Source organism: Channa argus, chromosome 6, assembly GCF_033026475.1.
Source record: "Channa argus isolate prfri chromosome 6, Channa argus male v1.0, whole genome shotgun sequence".
Taxonomy (NCBI): Eukaryota; Metazoa; Chordata; class Actinopteri; order Anabantiformes; family Channidae; genus Channa; species Channa argus.
In genome coordinates, this window is record NC_090202.1 from 6,073,355 (window position 1) to 6,087,568 (window position 14,214).

General features: G+C 39.4%; 2 protein-coding genes across 4 annotated transcripts in view; one reads left to right on the top strand and one right to left on the bottom strand.

Annotated features, from left to right (window-relative positions):
* Positions 1 to 3,378, bottom strand: part of rtn4rl1b (reticulon 4 receptor-like 1b) — a 143,403-nt gene extending 140,025 nt beyond the window's left edge. Inside the window, exon 1 of the mRNA XM_067508668.1 lies at positions 2,393 to 3,378. Coding sequence (XP_067364769.1) covers positions 2,393 to 2,405 — 13 coding nt within the window. The 5' untranslated portion in view covers positions 2,406 to 3,378. The remainder of the gene's footprint in view (positions 1 to 2,392) is intronic.
* An 896-nt stretch (positions 3,379 to 4,274) lies between these two features.
* Positions 4,275 to 14,214, top strand: part of dph1 (diphthamide biosynthesis 1) — a 64,571-nt gene continuing 54,631 nt past the window's right edge. For 2 of the 3 annotated variants that reach the window (XM_067508256.1, XM_067508257.1), the window contains exons 1-2: positions 4,275 to 4,421; positions 6,247 to 6,396. In XM_067508256.1, the coding sequence (XP_067364357.1) occupies positions 4,370 to 4,421; positions 6,247 to 6,396 (202 nt within the window). In that variant the 5' untranslated portion in view covers positions 4,275 to 4,369. The remainder of the gene's footprint in view (positions 4,422 to 6,246; positions 6,397 to 14,214) is intronic. The other variant, XM_067508258.1, reaches the window with a different exon arrangement.

A 14,214-nucleotide genomic window follows, 5' to 3' on the forward strand; every position in this document is an offset into this window, starting at 1 on the left:
TGGTCTGGAGCAAAAAGAAGGATTCTGAAAGTGAGACAGAAAGATGGACAGGCAAACTCAGATAAAGATGGACTGACACGGCTACATAAATGCACATATACAGCCGGACAACCACTCAGGCACACATGCAGTTGATGTATAAGACAAGACGTAACGTACACAAGCAGAATCGCAGAACGCAGTTGTGACTGTTCAAACAAAGATATGAGAACTATGTTGTCTCACCTGCAGTTGAGCACACATCACAACTAATGCTGTGCATGTCTGGACATATTTGTGGACTGTCTGGACCCATACCTTGTCGCAGCAGTGATCCACCTGCACCAATTCATGGCACAGATGAAGCGATCAGCAGTCTGTCAGACAAAGTGTGAACCAAAAGGCCATCATAAAAATCTACGCGTCCACTCCATTGTAATGGTAATGACGTACGGCCGGCCGCAATGTCAATCTACGAGATGCTGCCAGTGGGTGTCAGCTGAGACACCTTCCTTTCTCTGTGTTTGTGAATGGTGGATATGTCACAGTAAATGCTGTGCCTGATGCATCAGCCAGGCTCCCTAGAATGTGTTATTTTAGGTGCAAAAAAATTCAGATTCACTAGAGAATTTCTGCGCTGTTCCTGCCAACGCTGACGCATCGCTGCCTCATTATTGGAGGCTCAGACATACTGACATGCTGAGCACTTTTGGCAGACTGGTGAAATCTGTACTTTGAAGTTGTTTGTCTCGAATTAAGTGATTTTCTGTCCAGCCCTGTGCAGTGGTAAGACAGCTGATTCACATACAAAAACCTTGGGCAGAGCAGGGGTAGAGTATGTGTAGATTGCCATAACCATCAGAAGCCGATCACCTGTGGTTGCAGCTTTCACTTAACCCTCGACGTGAATGTGATATGAATGTTTGCTGTGGGGAATTGTCTCCTCGATGTTAACAATCAGCTATATGACCATTTACCAGCATGTCCATTAGTTGGACACGAAAACAGAGACAGACAGAGATATTTAGCTCATTAAACTCTAAAGAACAGCTTCTGGAATCCACACCGTGACTCATGCTACTTCTCAAGCAAAGAAAATAATAATAATAATTCCAGACATCCACACTTCTCATTAATTAGTAAACGAGAGGAATGAGCTTCTTGGAGAGGCTCGTCTGATAGGAAGTAGGAAGGTTTGAACAACAGCCCTTCCTTTTAAACCTGTTAAAGCTTTAAGCGCTCATCACCACGGTGTGTTTCATCTCACATGTTGGAAAAGCAACAGTAATTGATCTGATGGCAGCAAGAAAAAACACACATTGTTTTTCTCTGCCCCCGAGGCTCACAGCAGAAACACACACATACACACCAAACAGATGGATTTGCACTAGAAAACCAATAAATAAGTAAAAAAAAACAAAAAAAAAAAAAACAAGTGGTATGGTGGCACCCACCATCAATGCCTGTATGTGTGTGTGTGTGTGTTTGAAGTTCTCCCACTTTGTCCAATATAAATTATATTAAATGAGAAAACTGTAGGATCATTCTAATTCCTGTCAAAGTGATGTTCACACCAAAGCCTAATGCAGTGGTTGCTGGGGGGGGGGGGTCCCTGAGGGGCTCTGCGGGCCCCAGCTAAATGAGAAACAGTTTAATTTCACGATTATTTCACTTTCTCCATAATAACACAATGGGAGCATGTATTACTGTAATCTATTCTCATTAGAGATTTTACTCTCCCTACTGTTGTCAGACATCCAGCCCAGGCAGTTATGCGGCTGTGTGGCCAATTAAAGTCTAAAGAGAGCGAGAGAGGGGGGAGAGGGTGGGCTAGTTCATTGGGAGCAAAGATGATCAGATGAGGTCTCATGCGTATCCGTCTGGGGGGATCTTGATAATAAAAGTTTGAGAACTTCTTCCTTCTCTTATGAGGGGCTAAAGGTCTGGGTTGTTCATATAACGTAGCCAGCGGGAAATAACCTCGTGGACTGCGGGTTGAGCCACCGCATCTCGATGTACTGACACACAGCAAATAATAGTAGTGCTTCAGCAGAGTGCAACAGCCTTGTGACCTGGGTACAACTCATAAACTGCACTGCGGCATCAGCTGTATTAATACCCCATGTTTCCTTACAAAAATTAATATTTCATTGCCACCTTCCGTGGCGTGTTGCGCAAATGAAACATTCGCTTTCAAATGGCGCGTAATAGCGCATCTGTGGGGCAAAGGGGTGCATTATGCAGGGGCTGCAATTAAACATGTGTTTCATAACTATACAAAGTGTGGAGTCGTGTAGCCTGCTTTAGGAGAGCTGAGAAGTCGCTCTGCAGCCTGCACAGTGAGCACCGGCAAACAGGCAAAAGGAGCAAAAGCGCGTGATCCATTTGGAGACTTAAGTTGAGACTTACTCACCCCTTTTGAACATGTTGTAGGCCTAGGTGTATTTCGTCTGCTGTCCTCTGAGAATCATCTACTCGTATATTCCAGACTTGCGTGCGTTTCAGTTTTGAAGTTGATCCGTAGCTTTGGCTGCTCGCCGTGTTAATGTCAGTTGTCACTCCTGTGAATTTTCTTGCAATCCACCGTGTTGAGTTGTTCTGCAGACCGCCGTGGCTTCCCTGAACACTGGCAACAAATAATAATCTCCTTTTCCACAAAGGCTGGCGGACCTCAGTCGGACCTGGGAAATTAGGCGGCAATCATCACGAAACTGACACACTACAATCATCCCCTCAGTCCCCCCAAAATGATCATTACCCCAGTAGGAGTCATGAGCACAAACGCACAGTAGTCCGGTTGCAACCTCTGGTGCCCAGCTCCTTTTGGACGCAAATGACCGTAAAGGCTGCAAATCAGTTCTCGGGGCAAATACACGGTGAAGACAGACAGTCTCCAAACAGCACAGGCATTTAAATTCAAGTGACCACCGTCTCCAGTTCTCCTCTCGGTGCTTCAGATCCGTTCAAATCGCATCATTTTCGTAACAATCTCTAATTAACATAAGTTATTTGCATTCACATTCCGCCTCTGATGTCGGATTATAAGCGCAGTTTCCTCCAATCCTTTTTAGTAATGTAGACTTTGATGCTTTCGGTTTTCTTTAAATCCCTCCCTTTCAGCTCCCTTCTCCACTCGTGGGTAATTGTTACATTTCTGTGATCTTGTCTGTGTAGTTCTCTCTGCTTTCCACCTATGGATCAGAGCTCGTTGATGCGCTCCAGAAGGGAGAAAGAATGTTGTACTGCCTCAGCCCCTCCACCGTGGAGCATCCTGCTCCATCCCTCTCACTGTCTCTTTCCCCGTCTGCGCCAGTCCGAGTCACTGCTCCCTGACAACAGAGGTCTTCATAACAAGTAGAACATGACACAACAGGACTTAACTTCCAAAGAAAATAATATATCAGCCACCAGAGATTTATAAGTCTTCTTGTTCTTCCCTCATAAAAGAAACTGATTTCAAAAAGCCTCCGTCCAAATCAATATCCAATGGATAAAATTGAATTTGAACCCCCCCCCCCCGGCCCCCCGCCTTTACACACACACACACTTCATACATTTTATTTTATTGTATTTATTCATATCTCAAAAATCTCGTTTAATTGATTGTCTGTTTGAGTTCCTTATTTTTTGTATTTTTTTTAATAATGCATTTATTCTATTCTATTAATTTTCCTTCGAGTTTATTCTATTCATTTCTAGTTGTTTTATATTATTTTCAATTGTTTTTCATTTGCTTTAACTTGCACTTGCAGTGGCAAAGTTGGTAGAGTGGCCGCCTACTGACTATAGGGTCGGAGGTTCACGCCCCCCTCTGCCCGACCGCATGTCGAAGTGTCTTTGGGACAAGACACTGAAGACCTAACAGCCCAAGCCCGGTAGAAATTTGGGAGCGTCGCGTCAGAAAAGGGCATCCGGCGTAAAAACTAAGTCGGAGGGAGTAAATCTTTAAGCTTTTTTTTTCATCCTCCTATGAATGGTGTGTCTTCTTTAATCTTAGGTCCTCGGAGACCTGGGAGGCGAAGGTTTAAAATTCCACTGTCTTCGCACAACGGTTTATTTTATATTATATTCCGCAGATTTCGTTTTTGGAAACGTTGTTTAATTACTTTTTACATTTTTACTTATTTTATTTATTTGTCTTCTATTACGTTTATTGGGTTCTTATTTTATCGTAATATTTCGTAATAAGTGTTTTTTATTTTTTTATTTCTTACTCACTGTTAATGACAGACATTGCACTCTAACGCGGAAACATACCATAAGGAACCATAGTTGTGTCCCGTTCAGTGACATCGGTTACGTCGGAGCTCGACTTCTCCAGACTGATCTCCTCAGTCGATTGGTTTTGTCTTTTTGTTCCTCACATGTTTCATGTTTGGGACGAACAAACATGGCAGCGCCCTCGAGTGAAGTACAGATTGTTCCTGTGAAAAGTCCCGCAGGTAAATAGGAAAGGTGTTTATAAAAGATTTAATAAAGGGGACAGAGGGCTACGTAATTTGTATGATAAACGCTTTTGATACATGCTTTTACGTCGACGAGGCGTAACATTAACTCTAAACAATTAGTTGTTGACAGCACAACACAGCAGTGTAGCTAAATCTTAACAAGAACCTTTGTAATCCAGGTTGCGTGGTTTACATTAATTATATTCCTAATAGTGGTCTGACACAACTAAACCCCATAAGGCTCAAGTCCAATACAGCTGCTAGCACCCAGTTAGTTGGAGATCATGACTGCAGACAGCACGAAATCGACCTAGAGTGTGTTCGGCGTGCTGACAGTTGAGTCGTGTTTTAGGGTTTAAGAAGAAGGTGGTATGTTTTAATGTTTCCAATAGAATGTTTATCCTAATTAAAGACCTTCATTATTGATTTACAAATATTAATGATAAGAAACCAAGTCAATTGAAATTCCACATGTGTTTGCAGAGAAAGAAAAAACGTAATATTAAAATATATATTAATGTAGAACTTTCACTTCAGCTTTCAAAGCTTAAAGATACATTTAGCAATGTCCATACTAGCTGCATGTATTGTAGAGGAAATGGTTGCCAGACCAAAGGCAATAGTTTCAACAGGATATGGGTGGATGTGGTGTATGGTCAATGCTAATGTTGTTTACTGGTGTCTCGCACACTGCAAGGCATCTCTGTATCCAGTAAGATGACGCAGTAGTATTGGAGGAGAGGTCAAAATTGGCCTTTGTGGTCCTTGCAGGAAGGGTCTTAATGGAAAATAGTGTGGAAAGTTGTTTTCTAATTAACTTGGATGAAAGTAAGATGTCACTATAGGCAGGGGTTCTTATTTACAGATGGATCTGAAGCGCCCGTTTAATTTAGGACTTGGATATTTTACTTGTGTTTTAAATTGAGATCCATTTCTGCTGCAAGAATGACTTACTCAGTAGTTTGTTTTAATTACACAGCTGTTATAAAAAAGCCAAACTGTGACTGGTGGCCAAGATATATATATATATAGAGGATATAGAGTTCAATGGCTCCATGTGTTGGGAGAAACCTCACACTTAAGAAGTTTTTTAGATTACATATTATAATTTCTGCTCGTAAAAGTCCTATGCGCTACTGGATGTTGTTGGTTTTTGATGGTCGCATGCCTGACCATTAAAAACCAACAACATCCAATAGCGCATAGGATGTTGTGTCTATCTGTATGGCCAGTTTCACAAGGCACGAGAGTAAATTTGAGATTCTCAAGAGCTATTGCCTTGCTTGTTTTTCAACTATCTCTTGAGATATCTCTTAAGATTGAAAATAAGATATGTGCATGTATAGTTGTCAACCAGGGCTGTGGCTCTAGAGGATCGGAGTTGGCTGCCCCTGTTTTAGATTATAGATTGTGATGGAAATAAGTGGGGGCTACATCAAGCTCAAACTCAGTGAGGTGTCTGGGTTTCTGTCATTTTAGCTGCTGTTTTGAGCTCTTACAGAGCATAATTGTGAAAACATGCTACAAGGACAAAAGTGTGGTCTCTACAATTCCCCACCGCTCATTCCTCATCACGTGACTAATCACCGCAGGGATTAGGCTCTGCAATTTGCAGAGTTTGGATATAAGAGAATGACATTACTGTTACATGTATAAACAGCTTCTCTGATAACATACGTTACTGTTACTCTATGAGTTTTACATGTGACCAGTTGGTCTGTAGAATATAAGAAGAGTTAAACCGGGCTCATAAGGCCTACTTGCTTCAAGCTGTGTTCACTGCATTTCCATCGGCTCAATCATATACCTTTCTGTTCAGTCCGAGGACCACGGCGGGTAGTCAGTCAAATTCCACATGAAATCCTGCAAGACCCCGACTTACAGGAGGCGATCAAAGCCCTGCCTGCAAATTACAACTTTGAAATCCACAAGACAATTTGGCGAGTGAGGCAAGCAAAAGCTAAGCGAGGTAAGATCTGTTCTTTTTTGATTTATACACATGATTGAGAAAACTGCAGTTGCTCTAGATGGGAAATGCCATTTTAAGAATGCTAGGAGAGTATAATAATAATGTTTAATAATAACAATAATAATGGCAATAATAATAATATATCATAATTTGTAGTTGTTTAATCAGCAAGGATGCAAATGATTTGTTTGTCCCATAAATCTCACACAATAAACCATCAATCACACTGTGCCATGATTAGCAAAGTTTCCTAATATTTATCTTAAGTCCACCAATGTTTTGCTAATTACAGTATAGAACTAATATTAGCTGAATGTTTATGAAACAATATTTTCCTGTAGACTGTACCCCCCTTAAGACCTTTCATGCTTATGCGCTTATATGTTATAGAGAAAGTTAGAAAGTGGCAGACAATCACACTGCAGTTGATAATTGTCAGACTGTCTTCTCACCATCCACGCAGCACAGATGTTTTTGTGCAGTGTAAGTAAAAAAACAAGTACAACAGAAAAAGTCCAGAATTTATTTATTTATTTCTGTAAAACAAAAATTCGGACCCATACTGAAAGCAGAGTTTGGAATAATAAATATTTTAAGCCCAGTCTCCAAGTAAAAGGAATTTAAAAAAGGGAAGAAAAAAAATCTATTTCAACTACACACGTCATATGTTTTATTTTGATATCTTTAGTTCAGAATTTTACTTTAGACGAATACAACATATGGGCTTCGCTTAGAAAGATTCAAAATAATCATTCTACTCAGTGAGCTGAGCAGAAAGTCCTGCAGACCAAATCTTTATTACACTAGAACAGCCAGTAGTTTCATTTAATGGTAGCACAGAATTATACTTTTAGGTCATCTGAAAAATCAGAACAAAAAACTTTTAATACTAAACCTTGCTTATCAATTTAGCATAATTAAAGTAAAATGAAAGTGAGGAAAGCGGTGAAGAAACAGCTGACTCATACAGTACTTCGCCTCCACTCACATTTTATAGAGGTGATACCAGGTAGTACATCATTTGCAGTTTTTTTTCTTAAATGAGGTCCCACCAACAGTCTATAAAGGCCTAATGTTATAAAAACACACTCTAATACTAATCAGTGCAGGGATCTCACCTTACTGGTGTGAATACTTGTACTTACAGCTGGGTGTTAAAGACCATAATGAGAGAAATGGCACTTGTTTCAGGTGCTGCTGGATTCTAACAAGCCAAACACTGAGGCTCTAGCTGGTGATTTTTACAGTAACATGACCAGGAGGCTTTAAAATTGTTGGAGAAACCAGCACCTAGTGTTCATGTCTCTAGAATAGTTTCGGATCTGTTACAAAAATAATTTGTCTTCATGTAGCCAGCTTAGTTAGAATAACTGATAAAAGTTGCTCAGTTCTTACAGCACTGCTACTAGTTAAACAAAATCAAAATGATGAGTCCTGAGCTTTTTCTTGGTGACTTTCAATTGTACTCCTGTTTGATAATTTACAAAGTTGTGTTTTGTGTGTCTTCGAATGGTCTAAAAGCTTAGATTTAATTTCAAGCTCACAGAGCTGTAATTCTTCGTATACTAGAGTGCAGTAAAAGTGATGGAGGGCAACATTCACAGTCCTTGTTCTATGTAGAAAGTCTGTGTTTCCAATATGATAGATTTTTTTTCCAGTAGTGGTTTGGTTGTATAAGATTAGGGGAAACATGTATTTGACTAAGTCATGAGCATTTGGTAATGCTTTAATGTTAAATGTGACATTCTATAATTTAGTCCATTTAATAGAATAGTTTATGGTAATTTAATTACTTTTGGAAGCTTCGGTGGCTGATGAATGGGCCAATCTGAGCATGTGGCCATTGCTGCTTACTTGACTTTCTTACTTGACTCACCACCTGGCCTCTACTACTCTGGGGAACAACTTCAGATGTCTGTCCTTCCTCTGCAGCCCGAGTGCCCGGCCCCTCTCTGCTGCTGCTGATACAGCTGACACAAAATGGAACTTCACCAATAAATGCACAGTTTGATTTATAGTTAATCCTCAGCTGTTCAGAACTGATAAGGGTTTACTGTTCACCAACTTTTGAACATCACTGTTACAGTTTACATGATCAATGTGCCACTGGGACACGGTGGGTTTAGTTCTACAATGGCTGCAATGTTTAAATCACACAGTAAAAGGCCTCAGCTGCTGCAGGAAAATGTTGACATTTTGATTTTTATGTCGAAATGTCATCATCCAAAGCTACAAATACAGATACGATTCAGTGACAACATTCAAACAGGGTTTTGTATTGGCCACAAGTGTGGTTGGAGTTTGCTACAGATTCTTTAACCCCCCGTCATACATGTACCCCCACCTTTGTACATCGGTGACATTCGGATGTAGATTTTTTTTCAGTAGCCAGAGAATTTAGTTTCGAGATTCTAATGTTTGATTGCGAGATCTGTAATCTACGGTGTAAATATATATAAAAAACATTTATTTTTATTCTTCATTTGTTAACTCAATTGTGAGCTGCCTGAAATTTTAGAATCCTATAATGTTAGCAGGGCTCATTAGCTGAGAAGTCCACTTGCCAAGGCAAGAACTAAACCTATGTGCTGAAGTTATATCGTACTCAAGGACATTTGTGTGTCGTCAACTGTCAACTTCGTGTGTGGTGTTGGCTCACAAACCAAGGTAGAATTGAAGAGTAACAAGTCTCCAGCTTTTTACTTAAAGATATACTGATCTATCACTACATTAACACTGGTGCTCTTAATAATGTCATGGAGGACTCGGGTCAGCATGGCTACTCTGAGCAGTCTGCAACTACACAGCTGATTTGATGAACCACATTATGTGCTTAACCCATAATGATGCATCAGCATTCATTAGTTTTATATAGTTTTTGTAAATTACTTTTCTAGTGGATCGACTTTGTGTTACAGTTGCAGCTTCCAGCCTAAGAAAATATAAATGTCTCTACTATAAATGTCAAAATGTGTAGTCTTTTTAGTCGTTCCTGCCTTGGGTGGACATATGCAGATGGCATGCCAAGAGGACGGAATCATTTTAAAGATGTCCCTGCGGGGAGCATGTGGTTTACCGCAGCCTGCAAGCTTTGCTTTTTATTGTGTGATGCTTTTTTTCCCCCGTCACTTTCTGAACTCAGAGAGCGTAACTCACCTTATCACCCCTGTCTCTCCGTGTTCCTCTTTGTGTCCATCTGTTTCTTTGTCAGCCTTTGAACTCCTCTTGAGTCTCATACACTGAGCGTTTGAAATCGAGGACAGAAGAAACATGCAGCACAAATTTATTTTAGCTGCCCAGTCTCTTTTGCTTAGTTTATAAATGGTCAAAGATGTGTGTTCTTTTGCCCAAATTTCTCATTTTAGCCTAATTGTGTGTTTATGTGATGTAATCTGTTGTGGGACTTAACTTAGTTAGTTTGTTAGTTTTTGTATCAGCTGTGTGATTATTCAATACTGTGGAGCATTCAGTTAAGAAACAGATAAAGAAACAAATTTGAACTAATAAATAATTGAATCAGGCGATAAAGCAACAACGGTTTGAGTGGCAGATTTAAATTTCATTACCTTACCACTTTGCGTCAGTCCATTTTAAATGAGCTTGAGCTCAGAGGATGTGGCAGCATTTATCAATCCTGTTTATGTTTTATGAGTTGTAACTTGCATTTGTGAATGCAGAAATAAACTGTTCACAGGCAATGGTTTTCCGAGCTGTTTCCGAGCCCACGCTGTGATTTCCACTAAAGAATCATAGCTGTTTTTAATGCTATCGCTACCCGAGGGCCCGAGGAACATCGCAGCCATTTCATTTCTATAAAACCATTTTCAAAATGGTCATAGTTTTTAATTTAGTCTGGATTCTCTTAAATGGTTTAATGATAATCTGTACAGTGGATTATAAAATTCCGAAAATCTTTTAAATTTTAAATAAAAATAAAATGGTAAAAGTTCAGCTGTTTGGTAATGCGGTCTTTCACAGAATGATGAATCTGACTCCATCTTTACTTCTGAAAGACTGAGCTTTTCTCAGAGCTGCCTTTCATACCCAATAATTGGATGTTGTTTATTTTCACCTTTTTGTTCCCCTAAGTTTTTTACCAAAAAAGAATTGAATAAGCAGATTTTGGTAGAGTTTTTAATTTCTAGTGTATGCACTGATCCAGCATATGGGGCGGCTGTAGGTCAGTTGGTAAGGTAAGGTAAGGCGGTCGTCCACGGACCACAGGGTCAGTGGTTCAATCCCCCGTCGAAGTGTCTCTGGGCAAGACACTGAACCCCCAACCCCCTTTTCCCATCCCCAGCTGTGCAGTGCTAATCCAAGCCTGGTAGAAATTGGGGAGGGTTGCATCATGAAGGGCATCCGGCGTAAAAACTGTGCCAAATCAACATGCGGACAATGATCGTCTGTGGCGACTCTGAACTCAAGGGATAAGATGAAAGGGCCAAAAAAAAAAAAAAAAAAATGGACTGAACCAGCTTTACCAGTAAGATCTGTCTATTTAAGGTAGCACAGTATTAGGTAGTACTAATTATGATGAAGCTGGTTTTGTGGCCACTGGTTTTGATCATATGTCATGTGATTTTTGCTTGTCAATCTAATCTATCTAACCTGCCAATGTGAACTAGTAAATGCTGATGTATCATTATGGATTAACTGCCTGTCACCACATAAAGTTGTTAAAATCAGCTCCGCCTTTACCAACAGTGACCTTGGATCCTTACTTTTTATTGATTATACATGTTTAGCCATAATTACTATAAGGAGTTTTTTTGTCCTCTCGGTTTATCCTGTGACTTCACAGCGGATCATTGTCCCATGTTGATTTGGCACCGTTTTCATGCCGGATGCGCTTCCTGACCCAAAATGTCCAGTTTCTTTTTTCTGCCTAGTACTTTTACTTGAGTGGAAATTGTTTTACGCCAATACTTGCACTTTCACTTGAGTATTGAGTTTGTCTACTTCTACCACCTATTCACACAGTGTATCACATTTTTCTGTGAATGAAGCTGTGTACAGTGGCCATGCTGACCAATGTGCTCCATGATGTTATTAAGACCATCAGTGATTATTTTGTGGATGATCAATGCATAACTCACAGTGTTTTACACAAAAGTCCCAGATGCATTTTCTGAATCCTATTTGAAAAAAGAGAAACATTTTAGATAAAACCTAGAGATAAAGCCAAAGAACCAAAAAAAACAAAAAGATATACAGCCTTAAGGATCTTGGGGGACCTTTAATACATGAAAATGTTTTCCTTAGAGGACTGTGGAATGCTGGGGGAGTTGTTCTGTTTCCCCAGGTCTTCACACAACTAAACTACAGGCAATCAAAGCTTAGCACAGTTGACAATTTATTTTTAGATCTTTCCTTGAGCTTCAAGACCATAAGAAGCATTTGGAGTATTTAGTTTGTCTCCTTAGTTTCTACAGTTTACTTCCATTGTATGGTTCCTGAGGTGTGGGAAAGTAAGAGGAAGGCTTTAATGAGAAGAATGTTGTAAACGTAGAATTCTACGAATCTTTCATTTATATTTAGAATTGATGATTGCCTCAGTGCCGATGTGAACTACACCTCCAACTAAACCACAGATGGCCTACACGACTAAATAGAAGCGCTTAACAAGTTCAGGTTGACACCGCATCTAATTTGGTCCATTGCTGGTGACTTGTTTTTTTTTTCACAGCTAATTAATGGTCCATTTTTAAATAGCCTCCTCAAAAAAAAAAGACTGGTTTTCCTTTCATCCCCAAATACTAATTGACTCCTCAGTAAATACTACATTATAGCCTTTTCTGCTCGGTCTGAACGATGATATTTACGTATTTATATTTTTAAGAAAACGTGACAGCAGTGAAAGCTCTTTCAAGTGTAAGGAGGTTATAGTCAGTGGTATCTACGGTGTAGATCCACAATCATTCATATTTACTGAAAATGAATATTATACATTTCATTTCCAGCAGCAAACCAATGACATCATTGATAATGCACTGTATTTCTGCTCATCAAGGTTTCTTTAACCTTTTAACAGCCGTTGTTTATGCCTGGGTCGCATGCGGTACAACGGCACAACCACCTAAAATATTTCCCAATTGCACCAGTCTATCCCAAACAAAACTTAACAAACCATACCTTGTTAGAAAGCAGAAGCCCTTAATATACCAATTATATAAAGCAATCTAAGATTGAAAAACCACTGCAACAACAGTTTCTCAAAATGTAACGCGTTCATAAGTTGCGTATTGGCCCCCGTTAATTTTTATGATGACTTTACATTTCACGAGATGCAAGTGTGATAAAGAACAGAAAGAAGTTTAAAAAAAAAATAGATTTAAGTGCAAAGGAAGATGTGGAAGAGTTTGGTTTTCAGCAGTTTTTTGAATATTGGGAGGGAGTTTGCTGAGCGTGCAGACTTTGGTAGCTCATTCAATATTTTGTCTGGATATGAACAATAAACATCGTGACCGGCACCATTTTGAAATGGGCGAGCACTCTGGATTCAAACAAGCCCACATCTATGTTTCTGTGACACGGATTGGCCCTTCAGGGGACCTATAAAGCATTCACAGCCCCCGACAGTGACGGACACACTTTACATAGACAGTGACGGTTCTCGATTCAATCAATAGTGTGCGTTCCATTTGATGATGTAACAACGTTCCATAGCCATTGAAATAACGGTTTCAGTGATGTGTAGTTCGACAGTGGCCCCTTATTGTCAGTGAGCACAACTGCAGCGCGCATGCAGGATGCACAACATTGAGATTAGCACACAGGAACAACCATGTTTATAAAAAATTATCCAGAAAGCTCATTTACTGTTATTTCTTTCACATAATTTAGAAGATTTCTGGTCCACAAGTGTACCTGGGAGTCCATTTTGTTGTTTGGTTCACCTGGCACACCTCCATTTGACTATTTTCAGTCAAAAAACCACTAAAAATTTAGCCGAGGATAAACCCAACATTTTTACCAAATTTGTTCCTCTGTACGTTTGCTTCAGTATCACATAACAACATTCTGTCTTTTTATTATAAAACAAAAAAAAATGTCCCCTTTCCAGTGACTCAAAGCTCATTAGTGTGGACATTACTATTTAGGAATTACAACCATTTTGTTTTGGGTATGCTTTTCAAAAAAAGGGGCAGAATCTAATTAAATAATGGATAGTTATACGTAGGTGCTATGTTCAATGTAGTTCAATGCATCAAAGTGTACATACATTTATTAAAAAAAAAAAGAAGGTACAGTTCTGAACTGTCTTATCTCATATTCCTTGTTATTCCTTAAACCCATCTGGCTTTAGTTCGTGGCAGTTTCCTGTTTTTAGTTCTGCACTCATCTTTGCTTCTGGCTACAATACCTAACAGTACTGTTGGTCAGATCTGTTGGTGATAACAAACATTTTTTTTCATATCTAAACTGGCCAAAATTAACCTTGCTGCCGTTAGGTTTGTGTGTAAAACTCATTTCTACAAATTTGTCTGTAATTTAGAGATTATTTAGTGGTGCGGTAAGATGTAACACAAGGAAACAATAGGTAGCCTTAGTGCTTCTGTAGTTCCAACAACTGAGTGAGACGTCTTTTCTTGTAAAGCTATAAGATGATCTCATGTCAGTTTCAGCAGTTTGTCTTCTAGTTTACATTTTTTCATATTATTTAAAGTAATAGACTGATAGATAGTTAATGTGTTTGTGTGTAAATAAAAATTTAAGCAACATTTGATTTCTTCTGCTGCTATATAGTACATACAGTATTTTTTTCTATATATAATTTGGCATAGTCATTACTTTGAGGATGAACTATGTTCAGTCTGA